Source organism: Falco punctatus, assembly GCF_963210335.1.
Source record: "Falco punctatus genome assembly, chromosome: 12".
Lineage (NCBI taxonomy): Eukaryota > Metazoa > Chordata > Aves > Falconiformes > Falconidae > Falco > Falco punctatus.
Window position 1 is genome coordinate 28,093,900 of NC_137592.1, and position 25,732 is coordinate 28,119,631.

The 25,732-nt window shown below is 39.9% G+C and overlaps 2 protein-coding genes across 2 annotated transcripts in view; both read right to left on the reverse strand.

Moving 5' to 3' along the window:
• Nucleotides 1–616: 616 nt before the first annotated feature.
• Nucleotides 617–14,529, reverse strand: LBR (lamin B receptor). The gene is made up of 13 exons (XM_080408739.1): nt 14,349–14,529; nt 12,624–12,812; nt 10,824–10,907; nt 10,017–10,179; nt 9,241–9,437; nt 9,027–9,081; nt 7,029–7,223; nt 5,634–5,737; nt 5,088–5,213; nt 4,830–4,998; nt 3,142–3,222; nt 2,915–3,037; nt 617–848 (listed from the first exon to the last, which is right to left on the reverse strand). The coding sequence occupies exons 1-13, from the start codon at nt 14,511–14,513 to the stop codon at nt 688–690; spliced, it is 1,812 nt and encodes a 603-aa protein (XP_080264865.1). The 5' UTR covers nt 14,514–14,529; the 3' UTR covers nt 617–687.
• A 9,916-nt stretch (nt 14,530–24,445) lies between these two features.
• The window catches only part of ENAH (ENAH actin regulator), a 125,242-nt gene continuing 123,955 nt past the window's right edge, over nt 24,446–25,732 (reverse strand). Inside the window, exons 17-18 of the mRNA XM_080408735.1 lie at nt 25,600–25,712; nt 24,446–24,639 (exon numbers count right to left, since the gene is read on the reverse strand). The gene's annotated coding sequence lies outside the window, so the exon portion shown is untranslated. The remainder of the gene's footprint in view (nt 24,640–25,599; nt 25,713–25,732) is intronic.

The following is a 25,732-nucleotide window of genomic DNA, read 5'->3' on the forward strand; positions in this document are numbered from 1 at the left end:
GCTGAAGCTGCTGCCAGAACGCTGGGATGGGAGCGGAAGGGACAGTCATGTCGCTTTGATTCTCCTCCCAATCCCATCCCTGCAGGCAACAGGGCAGGAGAGGCCACATGAGCCTCCCCGACCAAAAAATCCTGTCAAGGACAAGCCACAAAGCAGCCACCGGCTGAGCTGTGCCAGCTCTGGGCCTGGGGCAGCGCTGCCGGTGGCACGGGCCCCTCATGGGGGTCAGACCCTCTGCTTCCAAAAACCCTGCTGCTCCTCCAGTTCAGGCAACTAAGGCAGACAGCTGAAGTTAGATGGTACAAGTAACACCAAAAAATGACCTGGATGGAACTTCTGTATTTATTGTACTAAGAAAATAAACTTTACATCACAGTGCTTAATTAAATGCAATTTAAAAAAAAAATGTAAACTCAGGATTCTAGATAAAAATTAAGTTGAAAAGTTAGGGCTCCAAGACATTTTAAAATTCACAATTTTTTAAACACTGAAGTCACAGACAGTCAGTTCACGTAATTCATGTACTTAAGATGCCTGTTTATGCATTCCACTGTTTGGTCACTTTTTTTAAAAAAAAAAAAAAAAGCCTAAATAACAAATAGACCAAGTGCAAATGTAAGAGGTATATTTTTATTTGCAAAGAAACTAACTTTAAAAGTAATTTGCACATCAGGCATCTGGAATGCTCTAGTAAATGTAAGGAAATATACGGTACGGTACACGCTGACAATACCTTTCCCATGCCGAGCCATATTTTTGCTTACAATGATGTTCATCACGAGCTTCTCTATGAACAAGCAAGCAGATGAAATATATCACGTAGAAATATGGTAAGATGTGAGTAAAACCTGTAGAATAAAGTGTGAAAGTCACTTTAGATACAGCACAAAAATCCAGAAATGGTAGCTATTAGCATATACCAAGCTAGTGACATATACTCGTTACAGAGTGCAGCATCTTCTACTTTCATTGTAAACCATCAGATACTCAACAGGATTAGTGCAACAATTTTGTGATGTTTACATGCGGATAGGAAAAGACCCACAAAAACAAAAAAGCAATCCTTAAAATTCAGAGTCTCAAATCTACCAGCTTCACTCTCAATGCAAAGCTGGCACATATTTTAAGTTCTTCAGCTATCAAACCCAGAGAAGTACTTAAACCTCTGCAGCACCTGGCTGCCCCACACAAGCCCCACAAGGTTTTCTCTATTTTGGCTGTAGATGGCAACTCCAGCCTTGCTCAGAGCACACCGCTTGGCTTGCAGATGAAAAACTGGACACGACCCAGCAACATGCGCTCACAGCGCAGAAAGCCAGCCATGTCCTGGGCTGCAGCAAGAGCAGGGAGGCGACTGTCCCCTTCTGCTCTGCTCTGGGGAGACCCCCCCTGCAGTGCTGTGTTCAGCTCTGGGGGCCCCAACACAAGGAGAACGTGGACCTGCTGGAGCCAGTCCAGGGCCACAGAGGGCTGGAGCACCTCTCCTGTGAGGACAGGCTGAGGGAGTTGGGGTTGTTCGGCCTGGAGAAGAGAAGGCTCCATCCAGGGAGACCTTATAGTGGCCTTCCAGGACCTAAAGGGGGCTTATAAAAAAGACAGGGACAGAATTTGTTATAGGGCCTGTAGCGAGAGGACAGGGGATGATGGTTTTAAACCTAGAGGGCAGGTTCAGACTAGATATAAGGATGAAATGTTTTATCATGCAGGTGGCGAGACACTGGCACAGGTTGCCCAGAGAGGTGGTAGATGCCCCTTCCCTGGAAATGTTCAGGGTCAGGCTGGATGGGGCTCCAAGCGACCTGATCTGGTTGAGGATGTCCCTGCCCATGGCAGGGGAGCTGCACTAAATGGCCTTCAGAAGTCCCTTCCAACCTCAGCTACTCTACGATTCTACGATCCCCCCACCCCATCCTCACCCCACACACTACAGCAACACTGCCCCTTCTGCCACGACGACACTGACAGAGGATTTGAAGATTTGCAGTCCTTCATTTTCACGACTTTCCTGGGATTCTGTCTACAACTGTATATGCTAATCTAGTGTTGTCTACTTTCAATTAACATCCAAACTAAAATCAACCCTGGAGGAACACCTAAACTCCAGCTCCTCTCAACTGATGCTCTAAGCACTTGATGACAAAGTCCCGCTTGATCCAAACTCCCTGTGTCCCACAGCCTGCAAAAGCCAGGCTGTGCCATGGGGTGCAGAGCACGTGCCTCAGGACATGTGTCACGCTCCCCTATGTGCTCTTACAGGAGAGACTCCTTCAGGCCAGGGGGGAACCCAAAACCATTTTCAGACTTGAATAAGAGGGTGATGAGATGTCTTTTCTGAAACTCTCACTGCTCCTCCTAAGCTCTTGCAAAGAATCAGGACTACAAAACCCCACTGGACAAAAAGGCTCCCTCATTTCCTCCAAGTGTAAACTTCAGGAAAACTAAGAAGTATTCATTAACAAAAACTTTGACAGAGAATTCCACTCATTTGTGTCTGACGAGTTGGCTGGGGGAGGTGTTTAAATGTATTTTGCTTAAATTGCATCTCTATACGCAGTAGCCCTTGACTCCAAGCAAACTCCCACTTTTTGGGAGCTCCCTTTGAAAAGGCTACAGCACAGCCACTAACCTTAAAAAGGTAAGGAACAATTTATTAGCAAGCAAGCCCCATTGTTATTGATTGATAGTGTCAGAAAGAAGAACCAAATCTATAGTACAATATGTCAAATCTTAAATAAGATATAAAGGACAAGATGTAAGAGAAAACAGGTATCGAAAAAAGCTTACACCACAGAAATTTGCCAATTAGTTACAGATTTTAGTATCTCAAATAATTATCGCTTTACATTTCAAACCCAGTCAGATGTCAAAGCATAGGGGCATTTTTGATAAAATCCACTTTAGTTCAGGAACTTACCACAGGGCAGGGACCATGCTAGAGCCATGATGATGTCACCGAGATAATTAGGGTGACGAACAAAACCCCACCAGCCTGTGACAAGAAGCCCTTTTCCAGTTGCAGTGGGTATAAATTTCAGATCTGTGAATAGAGTATTGTAGTCAATACAACAGTCGAAATGTGTATTTAAATAATATAAAGAGACATTGTATAGCAAGTGAACAAATGAAAAAAATGCAACTTACAGGCCAATTTGGGATCTGATGGATTCCTTCGGAAGTTATTTTTCTGAGAATTTGCACTGCGGAATATGTAATACCCAATACCTGAAAATATAAATATTATTTATTTTGCATTTTCAGTATGCTCCCATTTTCTTTCATTCAACAAAAGCACTCACACGCTCTCCCTTACTACATCAGTCTTTTCCTTAGAAGCGTAATGGATATTCTCCCCTTCTCAGCGCTCTAACAAGACAGAAATGCTATTGGAAATCTGCATTCCATATGCCCTTACACATTACTAACTTTTTAAGACTTTGAAGAAACCTTATTTTCACATCTATTTTGACATTTATATCTGACTTACAGTTTATTAATGTAAAATTGAGTTTTAAATTCACATACGATGACGTGCTGCGGTTTGTAAGGTTATAGCTCTATTAGCAGCCTAGTTATTTGCTGCAGTGCCTACTCCATACACTGACCAGCGCTTGACAAGTTCACAGTATTAAAAGAACCAGATGATCAATTATTATCAGGGTTTGAAATTCATTTCACCCATCATTTTCACAAGGCAGCTTGAATTTGTTTTTTTCTGAGGCTGTATTGAAAAATATAATCACAACATACTTCAAATAAAGTTGTTTAATAAAAAGAAGAAAAAAATATTAGCTGCAAATTAAAAAAAGATGCTGCATTTCTCAGGATTGTACATATTAAGTTATACACCTTCATAGTCTTTCCAAGTGTTTAAATTCTTTGTCAGGTCTTCTAGGTTTACTAAGATAAAAGTGACAAACTACAAGGCCATATTGGTGCAAATTTAGTGCACCTAAAAATGCAAGATCCTTTCTCCAAGCGCTCGGCTAAGCATTCAGCTAGAAAAAATGAGATGTTTTCTGTTGACATGAGTTTGTAAATATGGGTATCTGGGAAGGAGATACAGATTGTTAAACAACAAAACCTGTTTTTCCCTAGGTTAAATAAAGCATAGCCAACAAGCTGTTGACTTCCCAGTCACTTAAGAGTTGCCCCCAGTCTGACTTTTAAAAGGTGTCTGCTACATTCAAAATGTTTTAAGTCACTTTTGCAACTCCAGACAGCTTCCATCTAAAGGTGCCTCTTGACTGAACAATTAGGTGCCTGTGGATAACTGGCTAGCTGAAAAGGGTCACATAGACATAGTCCAGCTGGCTGGACAAAAATGCACATCGCTCTCAGCTTATCTGAAGTAAAGCAAAATACACTGTCTTTGGCTGTCCTTGTTACACAATAACAGGAAGATTTTGGTGGGAAAAGAACGTTGCAGGTGGGAACAGATAACTACAGAAGAGAAACAAGGGGCGGGCTTGGTATTTAGGCAACTAACCAATAATGAGCTTAACTTTTGTAATATGTATGAGCTAATTATAAGAAGGCATAAAAGGTGACTGTAAGAGACAATAAACGAAGTCTGCTGATCACTCATATTGAGTGACTGTGTCTTCCCTCCGTCGCGACAGGTGCCCAGTCTCATTTACCCTTCATTTAATAAAATGAGAATTGATTTTTGTCTTTGCGTCAAACAGTAGCCAGACACGTGCATCCATCAGCTGCGGTAACACAGAAAGTATAATCACCGTATCTTAGCTAAAGCTTCACCTCACAACTCAAGAGCCAAAATCAGGCCTACATTGTTACTACCAGTAACAATAACATCTACTGTAACTTACCGTTCAGAACAGTAATTGCAGCAGCAACAGGCCAAGAAATTGCAGTAGGATGACCAACTAAATAGAAGGCCTGCAGACTGTAGACGAACGGAACCCACACCAAATCTCCAAACGCTAGCATGAATCCAAATCCATCATGGGTAATATCCATTGTAGTCAAAATGGCTTCCTAGAAACAAAGAGGAAGGAGTTTAGAAAGCTTCACTCATTTAACATTGTAATTAGAAATGTTAACGACTCAATATAATTGTCATTTACCTCGTTCCAAAGAGCATCCACCACATACAGAAGCTGAAAGCTGTTCACAAGTATCATGGAAAGAGATGGCATACTTTGATTGTGTATCTTCATCTCAGCCAAGAGCATTGCCAAATTTATAACAACCTAGTTTAGAAAAGATTTTACTAGAAATTTTCCTTGTAAAAGAAAAGTGGTATTTTCTATTACGCTATAGGACATTTAATACAGACATTTTTGACCAAAGTTTAAGTTTAAGGAAATAATAACCTATTTCACAAGCCACAGTTTGCCACTAACTACACTTCTGGAGCTGTGTAACCTCAACACATGAATACTTTAAGGTTTTTCATTTCTCACAGAGCAAAGAAGCTAGAATGTAGAAATTTTCCAAAAGTGAATAAAAAAGGCCATTAAAAATCTGGCAACATGAAACTGTAAGTGCTTTTTTCCTGTTTACAAATATATAGCGTATCCTCAATACCAACTCACTCTATATGTGGGGTTTTTTTTAAATCCATTTGTGTAATATTTAAGCAAATAAAATAACTACAATTACTGACTTACCCAGCCAATTAATCCTGGACGCAACTCACAGAAGTATTTGAGGTCAAAACTGCCAATACGAGGGTTTAATTCATGCCCAGTAAAAAAATCATAAATGAAATAACCTGCAGATAAGACACAGTCTGTTAGCAATATTCTTCCTTTTATCTGCCACTACACTCCCCCCCATAAAGAAGTTCCTACTGTCTACCAAAGTTCTCTCATTATAAATAAAAGCCTTTAGAGTGGCAAGAAAAATGTGAGAGCATATGCAAAATACAAAACAAACCCCTCATGGCTTATACTTTAATAAGCCCAAATATTTTATTTATCAGGAGGTCTAAACACTTTATATGTTACTGTAGGCTTATTTCTCCTTGACACTTGTTCTTTATTTTCAGCCTTATCCTGAACCTCACAATTTCCATGAACATGATCATGGTATTAATTAATTCTACTTTTCCTCCTACTTCCTTGTTCTTCTCTGGAGGCAAGAATTCCTTTAGCTGTGACAATTCTCTGTCCATTAAGAGAGATGGACAAGAAGAATAAAACATGAGTTTGACTTCAAGATACCCTGCACTGAGCTAGCACATAACAAGCACTTCGCAGAACAGTTAGAGAATGTTACTATGCCACTTAAAAAGACTAGAACTGCATTTTTCAAAGAGAAGAACAATTTATGATCATTTATTATTTCCCTTCACAAACATACACACTGCACTGACAAAGGAACAGAGGATATTTGAACACTTTAATACATTCAGTGTTCAGTCCATAAACTCCCTTTCTCAGTCACCCTATGATCATCTTTAAAAGCAGTTTGTTTAATATGTAATGCTAATCGACTTCTTAGTCTATCCTTTGTCCAACATATGCATATAATTGATACTGGCTTGGGCAGTCTCATGACTGTATCAAAATTTCTTTTGAAAACTCAATTCATCCAAGCAGATTTAAAAGCACACAGCAAAATGAAAATTTAGAAATACATCGTAATTTCAAGTTCTGTGCCTGACTTCCCACGGTAAAACGTCTAGAGTTTTCAGTTTTTCCTTCCATTCCCAGCCATTGCAGGAAAAGACCCACCAGAGGGGCACTATGAGGCAAACTAGCCAAGCCTCCCAGACAAATGCTGAAAACGAAAAGGAACTGTCCTCTCATAGCTAGGGGACTAGACCAGCCAAGATATTTTTGTATAAACTATTCAAGATAATCCAAATAAAATTTTAAGTGTTTTACAGTATCTAAGTGTGAACAAAAAAAATTGCCATTTCACTTGCAACATGAATTTTGCATTAGCAGAAAGAAAAAGTCGCTCTACTAGAATAACCAGCCCTAAATCTACCCTTTAATTCCTACAAATTGCTGTAGCAAACAATTGGAAAGAAATTATTCAAAGCATTTATAACTCACCAGAATTTCCACCGGGTGCTAGTTCTTCCTCGGGTGCTTTCAGGGACCGAATATACAGGTAAATGCTCAACACCAGAGAAAAAGCTGCAGCTGCCACTGCAAACTGCATGAAGTGATCATACAAATAATGAAGCTCAAATTGAAAGTATAACAGAGTTCCAATAGCTGCAGCGGTCAGAATAAAAGCATAAAACCCTGAAGAATGTAGAAGAAAAACATATTAGAAAGAAAGAAAAATCCTAGCAGAACCTAATCAGTCCAGCCTTTCTGCATTTTTACGTCTTCCAAGATCTGTCTATATTCCAACAATGCCTTACACACCCCCATGCTCTTGAGGTTCAAACTTCTAGAGCACAGCAATATACCCAAGCCGTTCCATCTATGCCCTGCAATTTCCTGGGCTCCTCATCAAAAGGACAACAGGCAGGAACACCAAGCACTCCTACATTTTTTACAACGTAGGATCCACTTTCAGATGTCAGTGGAAAAACAGACACCGACACAACTACTGAATAATGACAGCAGGTCACAAAATCCTATCTGTAGGACAGCTCAAATAACCGTATTTTCTTCTTCAAGTTATCTGCATACACACCTCGATACAGACTGCTGTAATTCAAGGATTAAAATAACTATCAAGTCAAAACTGGAACACAAAACTTTTCTACTTTGAGAATATAAAATCATGTAGAATGGAAAGATGTCCAAATGCAAGCAAGCAGGCAGTTCTACACAGCTCTCTCCTAAGTACCTTCTGTGGACCCTTTCACAGAGTCACAACAGTTGAGGTTAGAAGGGACCTCTGGAGCTCATGGACGCCCCCTTGGCCAAGCAGGACCACCAGAGCTGGTTGCCCAGGACCACGTTCACATGGCTTTTGAGTATCTCCAAGGATGGAGACTCCACTGCTGCTCTGGACAACGTGGGCTAGAGCTCCGTCACCCTCACAATAAAAAAAAATAAAAGCATTTCTTGGTGTTCAAGCTCCTGAATTTCAGTGTGTGCCCACTGCCCTCTTGTCCTGTCACTGGCCTTTTTCTTTTCCTCAAGAAGGTTTTAAAAGTTGCTTTGAGAATTAGTCTTTGAAGGTACAAGAAGACGGCTTTTTTTTCTTCCCTTTTTAAACCATCAAGATTATGTAGCTTGTTTCTTCCCTTTATCAGACTACAGAAAACTGCAGGACTATGCCCCTACTGAAGACAAAAGTCCAAAACCAAAGAAATCACAAGGCAGGCTCAATATGACTCACTTCCCCCAGACGTAATTCACTCTGCTTCTGACTTTAAAATGGTGCATCTTACCAGCATATGACAAAACCCCACTTAACTTCTTAATGTAACATTTGGATTCCACTACCACCAGAAGTGTCCTTAAACTGACTAATCGATTTAATCAAATAGGTAGCCTGAAACACCTCGAGGCACCAAAACACACTTTTCTATTTAAGCCTGAAAAAGCAGAACTGATGAAGTATGTTAAACCATAGAGAAACTTGCCTTATTCGTAGGAAATCAGATCCGAGTAAGGACTCAGAACTGTTCCTTGCCAGTCAAGAATAAGAACACCTTACATCAATTACAACCATGCTTCTTATTAGTCTGTAAATTAGCATCCAAGATGATCTAGACACATAGGATCTCTTCAGATATCACTCCTGAACACCTCCAGAAAAACAGGCCCCGTTACACGAGCGTAACTAACACTTCTGACAGGCAACTGTCCATTTAGCAATTATGCAAGTGACAGGGGTCACCAGCCACAACTGGATGCAGACCAGGTGCCCCGTACATTGTAATATCTTGCTCTTGGGGCAGTTAGTTCCTGATCATTACCAACCTCCTTCTTCCAAGTAAAGGCTCATCCTATTTTATGAAATATTTACAACAGATACTTAGTTTGACCATAAAGTGCATCTTCCATCATTTGTACCTTACAAGTACCTTACAGTACTGAGCACGGCAAACCAAACTTAAGAACAAGCAACTGCAACCTGCTTACCATTTATCCGGTACTGCAGTTTCCTTCCGTTTGAAAGTGTCAAGCCTTCCACCACCTAAGGAGAATAAAATACAAAAATCTGCAGTAACATTGTTACAGCTTAGAATGGAAAACAAATGCATTTGCTTTCAAACTCAGTGCATTAAGAACACACCCTGCCTTCCATCCCGTCACACAAATTAATATGAAGACCCAATTGCTACTAGCAGCTTACCTTGCCAATTGGCAGTAAGGAAAACAGAACTTGAAGGAAAAACCACAGAAGAAAAACACCAAACACCCTAGCCTCCCAAAGACTTTCAAGTGCTGGGAGAGGAGGAGGGAAGTTCATAAGACTGGGGTCATCTTGTTTGCACATCAACAGCAAGTAGAATACAGCAGCAGGCAGAAAAAATATCAGCATGAAGGTCCCTGTAAACAGACATCATGCCGTATCAGAAGATAAACAGAAAAAACAAAAAAGTTTCAGTCCCACTAACGAAACTCAATATTAACTTAAGTAACAAAGAAGAGACTGTCATTATCTATTCCTGAAGCAAGACAGCAGCAATCCCCCAGTCACATAATGGGACACAAGGACATACTTCTCACTCCCATACGAGCTCATATAACCAAACTGAAGGATCACACCCACCGCATCCCTTTCAAACGGTTCAAAACAACTGTATAAAGGATACTTACTGTTGAGTTCAAAGCTCCTAGATTTTGAACACATAAAAACTTTGCTAGTTACTTATTTAAATTTAATTTGGGTATATTTAACTCTTACTGTGCCAGGGAAGGCTTCACTGTATTTCATAAGAGAACCAAGTGTAATTAGCAGTTCTTTGACTGCCACCAATACCAGCACAGACTGCAGTCATACAGTTCTGGATTCTGCAACCAGGATCCAAAAACTGGAAAAACAGTTCTTGACGTGACACTATGGTCAATAAGTAAAAAAACACAAAAGTACAAATTTTCAACTATTAAGACAATTTGCACACGTACCAATTCTTCCTCCAAACTCTAGTTCCTTTGTTTTAGATGCTGCTTTCTCAGCTGTTTTTATTATCTCGGAATATAACTCTTCTCTTTTCTTTTCTTCTTTTCTTGGATGCAAGCTGTACTGTTCAAGCACACGCTCTATTTCCAGGTCTGGTTTCAACTTTTGCTATTAATGAATACAAAGAATTTACTAAAAAAAAAAAAATCCCAGTGATTTTACCTTATTTTACTCCAGTATTTTACATTTAGGAGGACATTGTTCACTATAAACCACCAATATACAATGTGTTCTACTTTTATACAGTGCTTAAGTTTATGCATGTATATGAAGAGACTGCTAAAACCAGTTTCACTGTGACCACTTAGGCTGTGAGAACAAATCAGCAGCGGTTCCAGTACAGGTAATCCATTCCCACCCTCCTCCCTTCCTTTCTGCCACAACTCTGTGCATTAAGTTAACAATCAGGGGTAAAGAACTAATTTGGCTCAGTAAAAAAACACCTTTAAAATAAAATAAAAAATAATCACTTTCTATGGCCAAACATTCACACTGTAAAAGCATGGGAATGAACACATGTAACCAGCGAGGGTTTGATGGAATAAACAAACAAGAAAAATGAATATTACACAGCTCTAGTACTCTCCCCTTCTGACAACTTATTTTCCCTCCCCCCTGAACTTAGCTGAACAGTAAACTTACTCGACCTAAGTTTTACATTGCATTCTATTTCTCCTTGTTTATTTTTTCGCCCTTTTCTAGGGATTTCTGAGAAATCTAAGGCAGACTAAGAGTAAATACAATGTTCATACCTCCAAGCTTATGCAGGATGTATCATTTCTTTCTGTACTGTCAGGTTCACCATTGTATCTTCTGGTGTTATTCTCACTCAGTTTCTGGTTAAAGGAAAAAACACAGGTTTTAGCCTTCTGAAAATAACAGCTACATTAAGTCTAAGTATATAATGAATAATTAACTGATGAATATGAAATAATGAACTATCTAGTTTTTTGTCAACTGCAACTGCTCCGGTTTTCTCCACAGGAAAACAAGTGGGTTCAAACAAACAAGTGGGTGCACCTTATCTACATCAGCCAACCCACCACTCCTGAAGCCAGCCTGTATGTTATCAGTATTAATTAACCCAGCCTCATTCCTCTACAAACAGTGAAATTAAGAGAGAATACAGCTTCCGAGTTATTTTTAACTCATCATAAGGAACTACCACGTACAAATACATTTAGTAATTCTATTAGGAAAGGAGACGAAATTTCAGTGTCCGATCTATGAGACTGCTCTGCAGGACTGGAAGTTTGATTTTCCATCAAATATCTAAGACATAAACGGTCATATTAAAATTCTTTTAATGAGTCTAGCTTACAAACTGTGGGAAGACATTTATTTCAATCTCAGCTTTGTAGAAAAAGACCAAGTCATTCCAGTCATACAACAACCAATAGATCGATCCTACTCCTCAAGTAGAAGCCAGGAGAAAAACACCAAAGGTATTTCAACCTTCTTGTCTAAAGTGAAGTGTAGCTGCTGGCTACAAACTACTTGAAATGAGCATATGGTCCACAGGCTATGCACTGGGTCACACAGCTCAAAGTAGTTCACTACAAAACAAAAACCACAGCAATTTTGGTGCCAAAGAATGCTTTTAGTAGTAACAATTTACTAAACTAAACCTATTTAGTTTTGATTGGTTTGGTTTAGTTTAGTTGAAACCTAATTAAATCCTATCTATTTTCAGTAGATCAGCAGAAGGCATTTCCAATTCAAGGGATAGTGTCTCTGACAAGTATCACTTGAAGCTGTCTCAAGGGCACAAGAGGCAGAAGAAATTAAGTTTGTCTCTTAAGAGAAACATCACCTCTGCTATTCTTTGCTTAAAGAACACCCAAAACCATTTTTAATACTCAATATAACATTCACAAAAAGGCCAAGAACAAACATGATATAAATTTCACCTAAAAAACAGGTATCTGATAAACTTAAAAAATGACTACAGTGTAGTTTTTATAAAGAAAACAGTTCTGCAATATTATCAATCAGCAAGGATATAGATATAGACATATATATATATTCTCAACACTTGAATTTTGCAGCAATCCTCCCATAGAAACGTCACATTTTCCCATTACTATTTAAATGAACTGTATATGAAAGCAAAACTAATTTTATTTCAAGTAATACCTACCTGCTATGTATTGATCAACACATCTTAAAAGCAGGCAGACTTCTTTTGCCCCATTTCATGAGTGGAAGCTTATGGCTAACAATGACTTCAGTATTAAAACATTAAAGAATTTGGTGAATTCTGAGGACTTCACAGTACTGCCAAATCCAAATTGAACTTAACAACGTAAGTTTACATTTAAAGAATTTCCTCACAACTCTGCAAGCTAGAAAGCCTAGTTCCAAAGAAAAAAGGCAGTTCTCAGATACACTTTTGCAACTAATTATGTTGTTCTGGGAACATAAGCTACAGCTGGCTTTTACAATAATGAAACCCAGTATGCATAAAACACATCTTTTGCAAATAGCAAAAATTTGTTTTTAAAAAAAATCCAGCAGACCGCTACACATAAAACAAACAAACAAACTAATACCAGTAGAGCTAAGTTGGTTTCCTGAACAGTCTTCTTTTTGTCATCCTTATGTTCTCTTCTTTGGGAAGAAGAGCGACGTCTGCCTCTTCCTGGCCGACCAGGAGATCTAGATCGAGATCTGCTCGTACTTCTTCTGGAGGGAGAACTTGAAGAGGACTGGCTTTTCCTGTGCTTGAACGACGATTGTGACTAAAAGTAAGAGGGAAAGAGAGCAAAATCTTATCTTAGATGTTCCAAAGAACAATTTTAGAAACTTGAGGGGTTTGTGATGAGGACTCTGGCACATAGTTCTACGGAATGGTCTCTTATTTCCTTTACTGATGCTGTACAAAGGCTGTAAGAAGGAGAAACTACAGCATAGTCATTTAGCTGGTAATACCCAAACAATCCTGTCCCAAGTCCAACTGCTGAGCATCCTTGTCAAAGCTACAGGAATCAGGATATAGGCATCAGCTATCAATGTCAGCACCAAGCTCTTAAGCATACTACCCTGTTAATCCTTTGCATAAGTAAATGAATTGAAAGCCTTCCCTTAAGCCTTAAGAGACCCCTGTCTTTTCAATTAGCTTTATTAATACATTTTGGCACATCAAGATGCAATGATCTGTTCAAGGCAACACAGCTCAAATCAATACTAAAAAAAACCTCAAATCAGCTAAATCATTAAATTAATTGTGGTAACCAATTTCATGAACAGTTTTCCCCAAAAGTATTCCATTTTACTTTGTGAAGTTTACACTGCTAATTTTCCCACAACACAACTTTTATATAGCATAAATGCTTTACGACAAAGAAAGGTATTTTCTGAGCTTGAGTTTGCTAACCTGCAAGCACTAAGTAAACCAGTTAGAAAGTCTTTAAAGCAGCGAAAATGGTTGTCTAACTCAAGGCAGAACCATCTTGTCCCAAAAGAAAAGGCCAGTTAGAGGGCACGTACACTGCCACCAAAAGCATAACTACAGATCATGTGAAGACACACAAGTTGGCTTTGAACTTGCACAGGTTTTGGAACGCGCCTTAACAATCCACTACAGCAAACATTCAAATAGCTTTTTGTCTCATGCATTAATTATACAAAATTATCACATTTTAAACTGAAAAGAAACTTGTATACAGTTTTAAAGGCCTTTATTAGTAACAAAAAATTAAATAATGAAGATGAGTAAAGAGGAAAGGATGTGCTCATATACATATGACATAACTTTTTCACAAGTCCCTGATTGCCACAGAGCAAAACACCTTATGAAACCTTCGGGGACCTGAACAGTACAAGCTAATCACAGATGTTTTAGGTATGTGCTATTTATATTTACAGTGATCCTCAGCTACATGCTTGCACTCATTTTCAAATTTTCTTATTTAGAAGTGGAAAAAAGTCAAATTGGTAACAACCCTCTGATTACTAGCTTTAGAAGCAAGCCAAAAACAATTTTTCATGAACAACCGTGCCATAGAGTTCCTGAATGATCAGACTTGTTTTTTCCCCAAAATGTATCACGTTTTTTTTCCAACATAAACAAAACAATCACACTTCTTTAAAGATAGGGTCAGCATTCTGAACTTCCACCTGAGACATCACATAGGAAAAAACTATTATGTAGCACCAATTCCTTGGAGACACAGTTAATGAAAACTTGCAAAGCCACTATCCAAATACAGATTGTATGTTTATCTGCATCACAAAATCAATATAATCTTCCATTAGAAATACTAACGTGTACTCACCCTTATATCACTTTCCTTCAACTGAAGTTCGGTCCCATCTTTGTACTTAACAGTATAAAGATGAGAAACATCATCGTAACTAGTCACTTGCACTTCATAGTACAGGACACTTCCTGGCCAACGGCCCATCACCACCTCACCATCAGCAAACCTCGGGTTTGGCATTTTCCAAAAGAAATCCCTAGAAAAGAAATAAATCAATACATATGACAGCTAAACATTAGGCTTAATTTTTCCGTACTCTCTTTTCAGTATCATTTAGGCTGTAACAGAGAAACTTTGAAGTAAACAACTCTTCACCTTAAATAGGTAAAAAGCTGCCTGATAAGATAAAAAAAAAGCAGTTATCTGTTCTCCAAATTAACAGTAGACAGAAGACATAATCTTAAAATAGAGCAAAGAGTAAAGTTAAATGTTATAAAAGAAGTGTTCAAATGTATTAATAGTACATCTACACCAGTATTCAACTATGAAGACACAATCTCCATAATCAGAGACCATCAAAACCAGGCAAATATTTGACTCAAATTATATAATACAGTTGATCTTATCTAGAGGAGAAAAGAGTAAATCAGATGGTATCCAGGTGTCCTCTAACCCTCTCTTCCTGTGGTTCCATAAAAATTACAGATGTGATGATTTCTAGATGTCAAAATAAAACATCCCCAATCTATTTAATACACACAGCCACATTACATACTTTCTTCAACTTATTATGCCAAACACTCAAAAGTTAGGAAACACCAGGATTTAGGCTCCTGCTTGCGTTGAATATTTTCTCTTTTCCATTTATTTAGCACAAGGCACTTAGTGCCCTTTGCAGGGGCCTATAGGAAAACAAAGTACAGCATCAGAGCAATCACATAATATCCTGAAAAACTAAATTCTATCCCCATGTCTGCACCATTAGGTTTTTTACTTCATATAGACAAAACATGATTTAAGCGACCACTCTTGGTCCACCATACCTGGGTGCTGGGAAAATGATAACTGCAACTTAAAGTTATGTTTTTAAATGTGAAGCCCTGTACAACTCTCTGAAGTGCCTTATACTATGTCATTGCCTTCTGCAAATAGGTATACATAGCAGAATATACTTTCAACCTGAACTTCTGTAACTCAAGTCTCAACATATAAAGTGAGGGTATCTTAAAAGTCTAAGGTAAAATACATACTAACATCACATGCACTATCACCATTTGTACGATTAACATAAAAACTTAGAATAGAGGGGAGAAAAAACAAACCAACCAGTGAATGCTTTTGTTTCAAAGTATAATAACTTGTTTGCTGAAAGATGTGAAGCCACAAAAAATGAGGTGAAGACAAATGTTTTAGATACTCATTCATTACACATGAACTAACCTTCAGTAAAAAGATTCTTTGGCAAAAACTACTGCTAATATGCAATCACAGACCTTCTTAATGCATTAGGGGATGGGACTACGTGAGACTTTTCCATCAACTCTTTCTGGCATTTCCTGAAGCTGCTGCTGCTGTTGGATTTTACAGCTGTGTAGCTCTCCAAGTCAAAGAAGAAACCAAAACCTGCAAAATTCGCTCATGTGGATTTTACTGCTAATCTACCTAATTGCTTCAGAACAGAAACACCTAGCCATCTCCTTTGCTTTGAAGGAGGAAAAAGAGTAAGTTTTATCGTTTGGTTTCATTGATACTTGCCAGTTAGAAAAATTACCGGAGTTCTGGTCTAAGCCTACAGGCACATGCTCTTCCAGCTCATCTGTCTTTACCTCCTGTTTATTGTCCCAGTCTCTTGTTACTTTCTTACCCTTTCTGAATTCCCATTCTTTGGCATTGTTTTATCCCAGTCAGTTTAACACCCTCAAATTCATAGCCTTGTTTCTTATGATGCCATTAAATACAATTTCCATATTTCCATTTCAAATTCTTCTCCATTCTCTCCTTACTCACCTTCAATTCCTTGGGGAGGGTTCTGCCTTTTCTGCCCTTGTTCACGAAACAAGTTCCAGTTCCTCTTTGCCATCTCTGGGCTTAAGATCTGATCTCAATCCCATCTGTCTCATTGCCCAGTTTTCTCGCCCAGAAGACAGTTCTTTAGGAGATCCATGTCTACTACTGCTCTTTCCCCAGTCTCTCACACAGTTCCAGCTTCTTCCTCCTCTTCCATAAATAGTCTAAACACCGGTCCACCACCAAGCCCCAGATGTCATAACCTGACCCATAACTTCATTTCCTCCTTGCTATTGTACTTCCTACACTCCAGCCAACTGTTTCTTAACCTGCAACACCTCAGGTATCATCTGTGAACTCAGAGCCTGAGCAGGACAAAGCTGCCAGATCCTAAGACAAAACTGTGAAAAAGGGAATCTTTGAAGTTTTAGTCCTTTTTGAAAAAGGGAAACAACTCGGTTGTTACTAAGGGTGTGTAAACTGATTTTTATGATTTATAACAACCACTTCAAATTCTAGATACAATTTCAACGGGATAATAAAATGCAATTCTCTGCCAAATGTCAAAACCCAGCATTTTTGTACACAAACACAAAGACAGCCCAAAGAAAAGGTAACCTGATGATTTAACTCTTTTTAAAGGCAGAAAACCCCTCCCTCCTTCAACCTTGTTCTCAAAAAAAGCTGAAGTTATTTTAAGAGGTTGGAAAATGTGGTTGAAGGACCTGAAGCTAAATCAACATTGCGTAATTCAGCCTGAGGTAGATATCAACAATATGAAATTCCAGAACAATAAAGCTAAGCAAGTGGAAGTATTCTCCTGTGAATCAAAAGTAACAAAGAATCTTACTAATGGGAAGACCTACTTATTTTTCCATTTTTTTCCCTTAAATATTAAAGCTTAATAACGATATCAAACATTAAACACTAAAAAAATAAGTATTACTTCTTACTCTATCAAAAATTACCACCTTGCTCTGCACCCCTGTGCCTCCTGTGAGGGAGGTTTGCGGTTTGCAATCCTCATTCCACATATCCCACTTCAAAAAGCTACACCTTTAAAAGGCAGCCTTCATCTGTTCAGGTAACAAAACTCATCACTGGCATTAAGAAAAATAAATATAGGAAATCTTAAAAAAAAAAAAGTTTAGATATTAAATTTTTATTTCCTGCTCTTTCAAGCTCTACACACACCCCACATAATTTTCGGGGTATCAGCTGGCATCAGCGTCACATTCACAGTAGTCCTACACAAAGTTTTTAATTTACAGGGCTTCAAAATACGCATTCAAGCAACCTCAAAAGAAAATTATTTCATACAATGAACACTGTACTGTACAGATACATGATTGCAAGTATATTCACTTACTCCCAAGATGAAATTTGTGTTTTCTGCACCATAATGATCTTCCTTTAGGAATCCAGATTATAAGGGAAGGGCTCAAAAGGATTTTGTATCCTATACCAAGCCAAGGCAATTAATTCGAAACTCCCTGGAGCTTAAAAGTTGGTCAACAAAAAAAGTTACTGCTGACTCAACCAAGAACAGAACAATTAAAGGGAAACATGGCAGAGAAACCTATCGCCCCATACATCTATTTCTGGTCTTTCTTAATGACCCTCTCAGTGGGTATGTGGAAAGATATTTCACTCCTGTCAAGAAAATAAGAAGAAAAAGGCTGCTAGCTTGTAGCCACTAGAAGACCATACCACATCATCATAAGTTGGGTGCACAGTTTTAAGAAATAAATTAAAAAAAGACTAAAGAAAGTTTTCCCTCCTGGAAAAGCAAAGCTCATACGTATCCAGTGATTCTACTTACTAATTCTGACATCTCACCACCAGCAGATAATGTTATGTATATCAGAGAAGGGAGCCAGTTGAATGCAAGAAGAAATGCAGGAAAATAAAGAAAATACTGACAGCCAAGACTAACAAGACACAGCTTCCCAAATGGAAAATTACTACCAAATTCACCAAAGAAAGCGAGTTGTGCAGGATCTTTTCAGGATCACCATTATTGGTTCCACATTTCTAGCTCTTTACCTCCATAATGGTGGAGAGGCACTTATGATTGCTGAAGCTTGGCTCCACCGAACAGCCACATTAGCTTCACCACTAAGCACACGTGCAAATAAGCCTTACGGTAAAATAAAACCCTGTCAATCCTCGGGCAGGGAAACGAGGTTTTTCCCTTTAAAAAGGCTTCTCATCAGAACGCTGGAAGCGGAGGGAAAGCGCCAGGATCCCGGAGCTCCCCAGGCAGGGCCGTTACAGGCGGCGGGCGAAGGCCGCGGCGTTGACAGGAAGGGACCCACGTGCCGGGGAAGGCCCAGCCCCTCAGGCTCCCCGAGGCACCGCCCCGCCCGCGCTCCCGGCCCGGGCCTGGCGCAGGGCCTCCGCCGCGGGGGAAGGGAGGGGCCGGGCCGGGCCAGGCCGCCCACTCCGCGCCTCCCCCACGGCGCGCCCCCGCCACACCGGGTGGCCGCGGCCTTTCCCCGCTGGCGGCGTCCCGAACAAAGCGGGGGAGCCCAGCCCCACCACCCCGCGGCCCAAGCGAACGGGTGGGCAGAGGAAAAAGGCGCCCGCCCACCGGGAGAGGGGCCCGAGCGGGGCCGCGGCCCGACGCCCGCTCATGGGGGCGGGAAGAGGCAGCGACGGCGATTGGCCGGAGCGCTCCCCCCGGAAAGGCCGCGGAGGCAGGGTTGTGACCCGGCCCAAGCCTGCCCCGGTGCCGCCGTTCCCTTACCTGGCGCCCGCCCGCAGCGGGCCGGGAAGGAGGCGCTTCCGCGGAGCAGCGGGAGCCGGGCCCCAGCGCGGCGCTCTCCGCTGAGGGGACCAACCGCCCTGAGCGACGGTTACGGCAGCGCAACAGTCCGCCCCCTCGCCCCGCCCTTTCCCGCCCGCCAACCGCGCCCATTGGCCACGACGCGCCGTTTGAATCGTGGGTGGCCACACGCTATTGGCTGGCGCTCGATGGCGAGGTTCTCCCGCCCGAGGCCCGTCGCCTCCCCGCCCCGGTGAGGGGACGAGCGGGGCGGCTTGGCCGCCTCACGGCTGATAACGGGTGCGGAGGGGAGGAGAACTCGGGCGTAAGAGGCCACCGTCGCCATAGCGGCGTCTTGCCTCAGGCCGCCTGCGCCACACAGGCCCCACCGCTGGGCGGTAAACAAAAAGAGGGCTTTGTATACGGAGCGCTCGGGTCCTCGCTCGGGAGGCGGTGTTTGAGGCGGCGGGACCGTGGGTGCTCCTGCGCTGACTGAACAAGTGCCTGTGCTCCGGGCAGCCGTGTATCCCCGGCACCCAGCGAGGCTGAAATGTGGTAAAAAACACCCTCCCGCCGAAAGAAAAAATTAAAAAGCGCAAAAAGAGCAGCGGTGGGTGCTGACCGCTGTCCTTCTGAGGCAACTTTTGCAGAAGGGCCATTCAAGTTCCTGGCAGATTTTGAAATCAGGAAATCTAAGCAATACCTTTAGCAGGCAGAAGAAAAAAAGGTTGTGAAAAAGTTAACGAGTCTTCATGCACAGTGAGTTTTAATTTAAAATAAGTTCTTTCAAGTGATTGGATCTTAACGATTAAGTCCTTTAAGCATGAAATAGGGACGTGTTTGTACAATCTTTATAGACCTCTCAAACGCTGAATTTGGATACAAGCTGTTAGGTCGTATTCTGACCAAATAAAGGTTCCCAACTTAATGAAAATTCCCGAAAGACCATTGTTTTCACATGCAGCAGACTGGCAAAAGCACAGAGACACAGCAAAAATTCTCAGATTAAATACAAAAAACAAACCCCTGTAACATCATCACCACAAAACAAAAGTGCCACAGAAAACCCACAACCAAAAATGAACAGACATAAATAAGGCCTATGGTAACGGTGGGCTTAACTTGTGAGATTTACCATTATTTATTTGCTCACAAATTCGTGAGTTTTTGTTTGTTGTTTTTTTTTAAGTTTCTATCTATGATGTTTGAAGTAAGAGCATCATGTCAAACTTTTCACCTATGTAAATCAGTGCAGGAAATAGGCCTTCATATGTAAAAACATGTGTTTTACTATTTATTCTGCCTAGTTTGGCCTTGAACTTTTTAATTTTCCCAAGCAATTTTTTAAAAATTTTGATTCGTATCTCCCCTTTTTTTATACCAAATGGGTAAGGTTGTATTTCCTTATGCATTCATTGTATTTTTCACTACATGATACAGTTAGAGGCATCTAAATGAGGTTAAAAGTTACTCCATCAAACCAGAGTCATGTTTAAGAACAGATTTAAATAAATGCAGGTTGAATTAATTTCTATTTTTGTTTGGTTAAGGCAATCAGCTTTTATCTGAAAGACATTTAATAACTTACTATGCAAAACAATGCAACTGAAGCTTCATTTCTGCTTCAGATAATGGATGTTTTTGATTCCAGCTAGGATTTTTGCTGTATTACTGTTGCACAGTTTACAGTTACGAAGAACTGTTTTCAGTAGATGTCTTTTAATTATGGCAACCAATACTTGAAATGAGCCAGCTTCATTCTGTTGGCAACAGATGCCTACAATTAATATGCTTAAATATGAAGTTTTTCAGCTATAATCTCATTTAGAGAGTAAACATGCCTTCAGAGTAGTGGTTTGTTTTGAGGATTGTTTATTGAACCTGGATTAGAATGCTATTGGGCCATTAAGAACTGTTTATTGAAATTCTGCCAGTGAACCTGTTGATAACCGGTACACACTTGAGAGATTATTTTGCAAGTGTTTATGGGACTAACACAGGTCGACTGTTAAATGGGACAAATGTGAAATCTAGTCAGACCATCACTGTCAATATGATACTACCTGTGCACTGCTGCAAGTTAGATTTTCAGTGTCTGTATATAGGACTCAGAAGCAGAGAAATTTGCCAATGTATGCATAAAGCATCTCAGTCCCACAACACAGTACTGAGAATTCTCCAGGCTTTCATTTTCTCAATAAATATTAAGCACTGTGATATCATATCTAACTGAGAACGCTATGACCACTGTGTCCCCCTAAGATGTTGATCTGTCAAAATTCATCCCTCAGTTCTCCTTTTGATATCAGTAAGAAGTGTCAGAGGGCTCTGGTGCTGGAATTGGTTCCACCAAAGCTGCCTGTCACCTTTCCTTCTCTGATTCCTGTCTCTGAAATACTCTTTGCATGGAGACAGAAAGAGGGGCAGGATTTGGGAAGAAGCCATTAGAAAAGCACTGGGCAGTGAGTGTTAACTGTGACAAGGCTCAGGAGGATGGTGGAAAACAACGCTGATAACCAAGAATGGGATTACTTTACTCTCTTCCAGCAAGGGCCAGGAAAAAATACTTCAGATGTATGTTATGATTCTCAAGTCTCCTCAGGACACACACTTGGCAATAAAAAGTGCTGAAGTGTTAGAGAAAATACAGTTGGCTATGTAGATATTTAATATGAATAATCTGAGTGTAACATCTGAGTGTTGTGAAAGTGGAATTGGAGATTTTCTGCAGGACCGAAGTCTCAGATGGCTGTAATTAATAGCTGGAAAGGCCTCTACAGGCTATGCTTAGTTGCATGGTGTTAATATAATTAAGTAGTCCTGGGAAGTTCAGTTGTACTGACTGGCATTGGGAGAACAGGTTTGCTTTACAGAGGACCTCTCACCAAACTCTGAACCCCTCTGAGACTGGAGCCACTGAGTTTAGTGTCCCAAGATACTAAATTATCTTTAATTTAATAGAAGATATGTTAAAAAATACTGGGATATTAACTCTAGTTAATAGTTAATAACAATTCAGGGGACTCAAATGGTCACCAGTTCTGAACTGTATATCCCAAGACAAAAACTGGTGACCATTCTAGTCCCCTGAATTGTTATTAACCAGATTATTGCTGCCTGTGATATTATGAATTACTGGCATTATTGTGTGTACTGATATTTAAGCTAATACATCTGGAGACTTATAACCGTATACTTGCTCAATGCCATATGAAATCTCAGGTCTCACAGTAGAGCCCTCAGATAAGTAAAGTCTATGGAACTAAATTCAGGTTATATCCAACCTGTCTTCTTTTAATTAATGATCTGTAAACACTTTCTGAAACATTCAATTTCACTACAAATCCTTTGCCCTTTTTTTTTCCCATTGTTATATAATAATGTTGACATAGTCAATGTCTACCTTGCATTTTTTCTCTTCCTATTTATCATTTTACACGAGTATGTTTGTGGCTGACAAGTAAAATAAATCCCATCTCAGAAGTATTCTCATTCCAATAGAGTATAAAGACCAAAAAATTAACTAAATTCTCATTGATCAGCCAAATAAAGTTCTTACTGTTTCTGTCCATCTACTTACCTCTTTTAATGCAGTAAGATGCAGATTTTGATTTTTTTAAATATATAAATGTTTAAAAAAATTCTGATACCAGTATTTATCTTTCACAGAATTAAACCCACTTTAAATTCACAAACTAATATTCAGGAAATGCAACCTTGACACACTGCAGCAAGAAGAGCAGGCCGTGAACTCTCCTAAATTTGTTTAGCTCTGAAATATAACATTTCTGGTCAAAGTTGATCTTTTTCAGTACCACAGCTTGATCTAACAGCCTAGCTGTCTGGGGAACTCCCATGTATCCATACCATAGCTAGCCATCTCTGGGCTTAAGACAAGTATTTTTATTACTTCAGGTTTATTTTACCATTATTTTTTATAGGTGCCGTAAAAAGGTAGTAAAAATGAGTCCTCCTATAAAGTTGCCAACCCAAGAAGGCTGGGAAACGTTATGATAAATGGCTTTAGCAGAGGCTTCGGAGGTGGGTGGGGTAATCTGCTTCTATTTCCTCTCCTGATTAGCCCTTTGCTTCGGTGAAAGAACACACCCGTAAGACTCATAGTAAGGTGTTGGGTAGTAGTGAGGTTTTTTAGTCTGTTAAAAAAACCCATGTACATATATATACACACACGTGTACTGTATGTATATATTATATATGCATATACTATATAGGCTACTGGGGTGTGTGTGTATATATATACACACTGTATGTTTTCTCTTTCTCCTTTTCTCTAGTATTATATATGATCAAAGCATCCTAGCCCATCTAGTGAGAATACCTTTACTGTTTGCATGAGAAGAAGAAATCTAGCTGGCAGCTCTCTTCACAACATGCAGCCAAGCAGTTGTCTACTGTAGCCAAGTAGATGGTGGTGAACGTATGCAGTGTCTATTTTAGATCACAAAGCTTAACTTGGGAGAAAAGACAGGCTGAGTTCTGCACATTGACAAAAAAGCCTCCTCTCTGCTTCTCAAACTGCCATTGAAAAACTAAGGACCATCGACTTTTTAAAGCTGTTGTGAAGATTAAAGAATGAGAGAGTGATCAGGCACTTTGGGGATTGTTTTGATTAGTATATGTACTTTTATTCATATTTTCTCCCTCAAATAATGGTTCTTAAAAAAAGGAGCTGAGGATTTGGGATTAACCTCTGAATTTCATTGAACTAAATCAATAGAGGTTTTGTTTGTACGGATCTCAGTAAGGCAGGAATTCCACCCTTGATGACCAAAGTAGTAGTTTCTCATAATATATTACTTTATGATACATCAAATTGGAACTTAAAACACCCTATAAAGGAATAGCCTGCTAACAAACAGTACAGCTCCGGGTAAATTAAGTTGAGCACTTGCATTCTGGGAATTTTTTCAAAAGTTTATCTTTAGAAACAGCTTTAAAAAAAATGTCCGAGCCTATCAACCGTGCTGGGCTCAGCAATAAGGAGAGGGATACAGATACATGCAAACTGACTTCAGTACTCTAAACAGGAGAAGGAGAAAGAAACACACTGAAACTTTGATCTCCAGAATAGTGCAATCAGCTTCCTTTCTGTATTGTGTGTGAATTTATAAATAAGACTCGTTATTGACTAAGGGAAGTTGATGCAATTCTCCAAGCAATGGGTCTTGAGATAAGAGTTTTGGCTACTGTATCTTCTGCTGGGCCGCTTACCTTTCCATTTTTGGCAGCACAACTGTTAAATTACTCCAGCAGTAAGCCCTTGAAACAGTTGATTTTCTGAAGGCTTAAGGAAAACACAGGTTGCAATATTTCCAAGTATTTGTAAGACATATCGGAGGTATGTGCATTAAAGAATTGTAAACATTTAAGCAGAAAGTGGTTTTAATTCTAGAGGAATATAGAGACTTTATTACTTTAAAATACAAAGGAAAGCCACTCGCCTCCTAGGTGCCCCCTGACTCACAAGCAGTTTCACAGAAGGCTTCTGGCGTATGAGCCAGTGTCCTCTAGTCTTCAGAAAGAAGTTACAGAGCAAGAGTGACTTCAGCTGACACTAGCCACCTGGGATCTCTGCAGGATTGCAGATGCTGTACATACCTTCCCCTGGTTCCTGTGTGACAACCTGCCCTGGACAAAGGGAGAAACTTGGCCTCAGTACCCAGGTATAGCATGTTAACGTTACATCCCTGAATCATGAAGGCACTCTGGTATCTGGGGGGAAAACAAACAAACAAAACCTGTGGCAAATGCAAAACAGACAGAACCCAAAGGCTTTGAAGTGACAACCCAAACAAATAACACGTGTCAAATGTGCGTATACATATATACATGTGTATAATATATACATATATATGTATATAATATATACATATATATGTATATGTATAAAGAGTGAACAAAAATGTTAGCTCTACAGTCTTATTTTTATAACCAATTCATGATTTTTATGCCTGTGGCTGGCAGTATGCACAACTCCCTGCAGTAGCTGAAACTAGTGTCTAAGAGGCTTTGCAATACAAGCTGAAGAGGGCCATACACTGCTGGTCCAGAGTGAACAAGCAGCAGAGCTGCTCGCTGCTGCTCAGCCCAGCAGGGATCAGCAGTGGGGCTGCAGGCTGGGCCAGGCCAGCTGCACACAAGTCCCTGCATCAAGGTAGAATATCGTACCCATGGCCAGTTTGAAAAACTGTATTAAAAGTTCACTGTAATGGTCTTAATTGAGTTTTTAAAAGGGAAAGCACTGTATTTCTAGGGGGAATATTTAAAGAATGTAATTCAGGTACATTTTGACAAATATTTGTAACATATTTCTAATGCTGGGATATATAGAATAGATGATAAGTTTCTTACCAGAGTAGACATAAAAAAATTTATTTCATTTAACACGGCACTCATATTCAGTCTCTTATATGTGGTACTCCTGCTAGCTTCACACCTTTTGTTGTCTTATTTCAGGGTGGGGGGGTGGGGGCGTGGGGAAAGTACCAAAACATGCAGGCCCAAACCAGAAATGATGAATGAATAAATCACCTTGATGCATCTCACAAAAGATGAGCTCACAGGCTTTGGCTTTAGGAGCTGGTATTGCTGCATATCTACTGTCATTTAAATTGACTTCTTTGATTAAACCTGTTCAACTAGTCCTGTTTAATTTTTTTTAAAA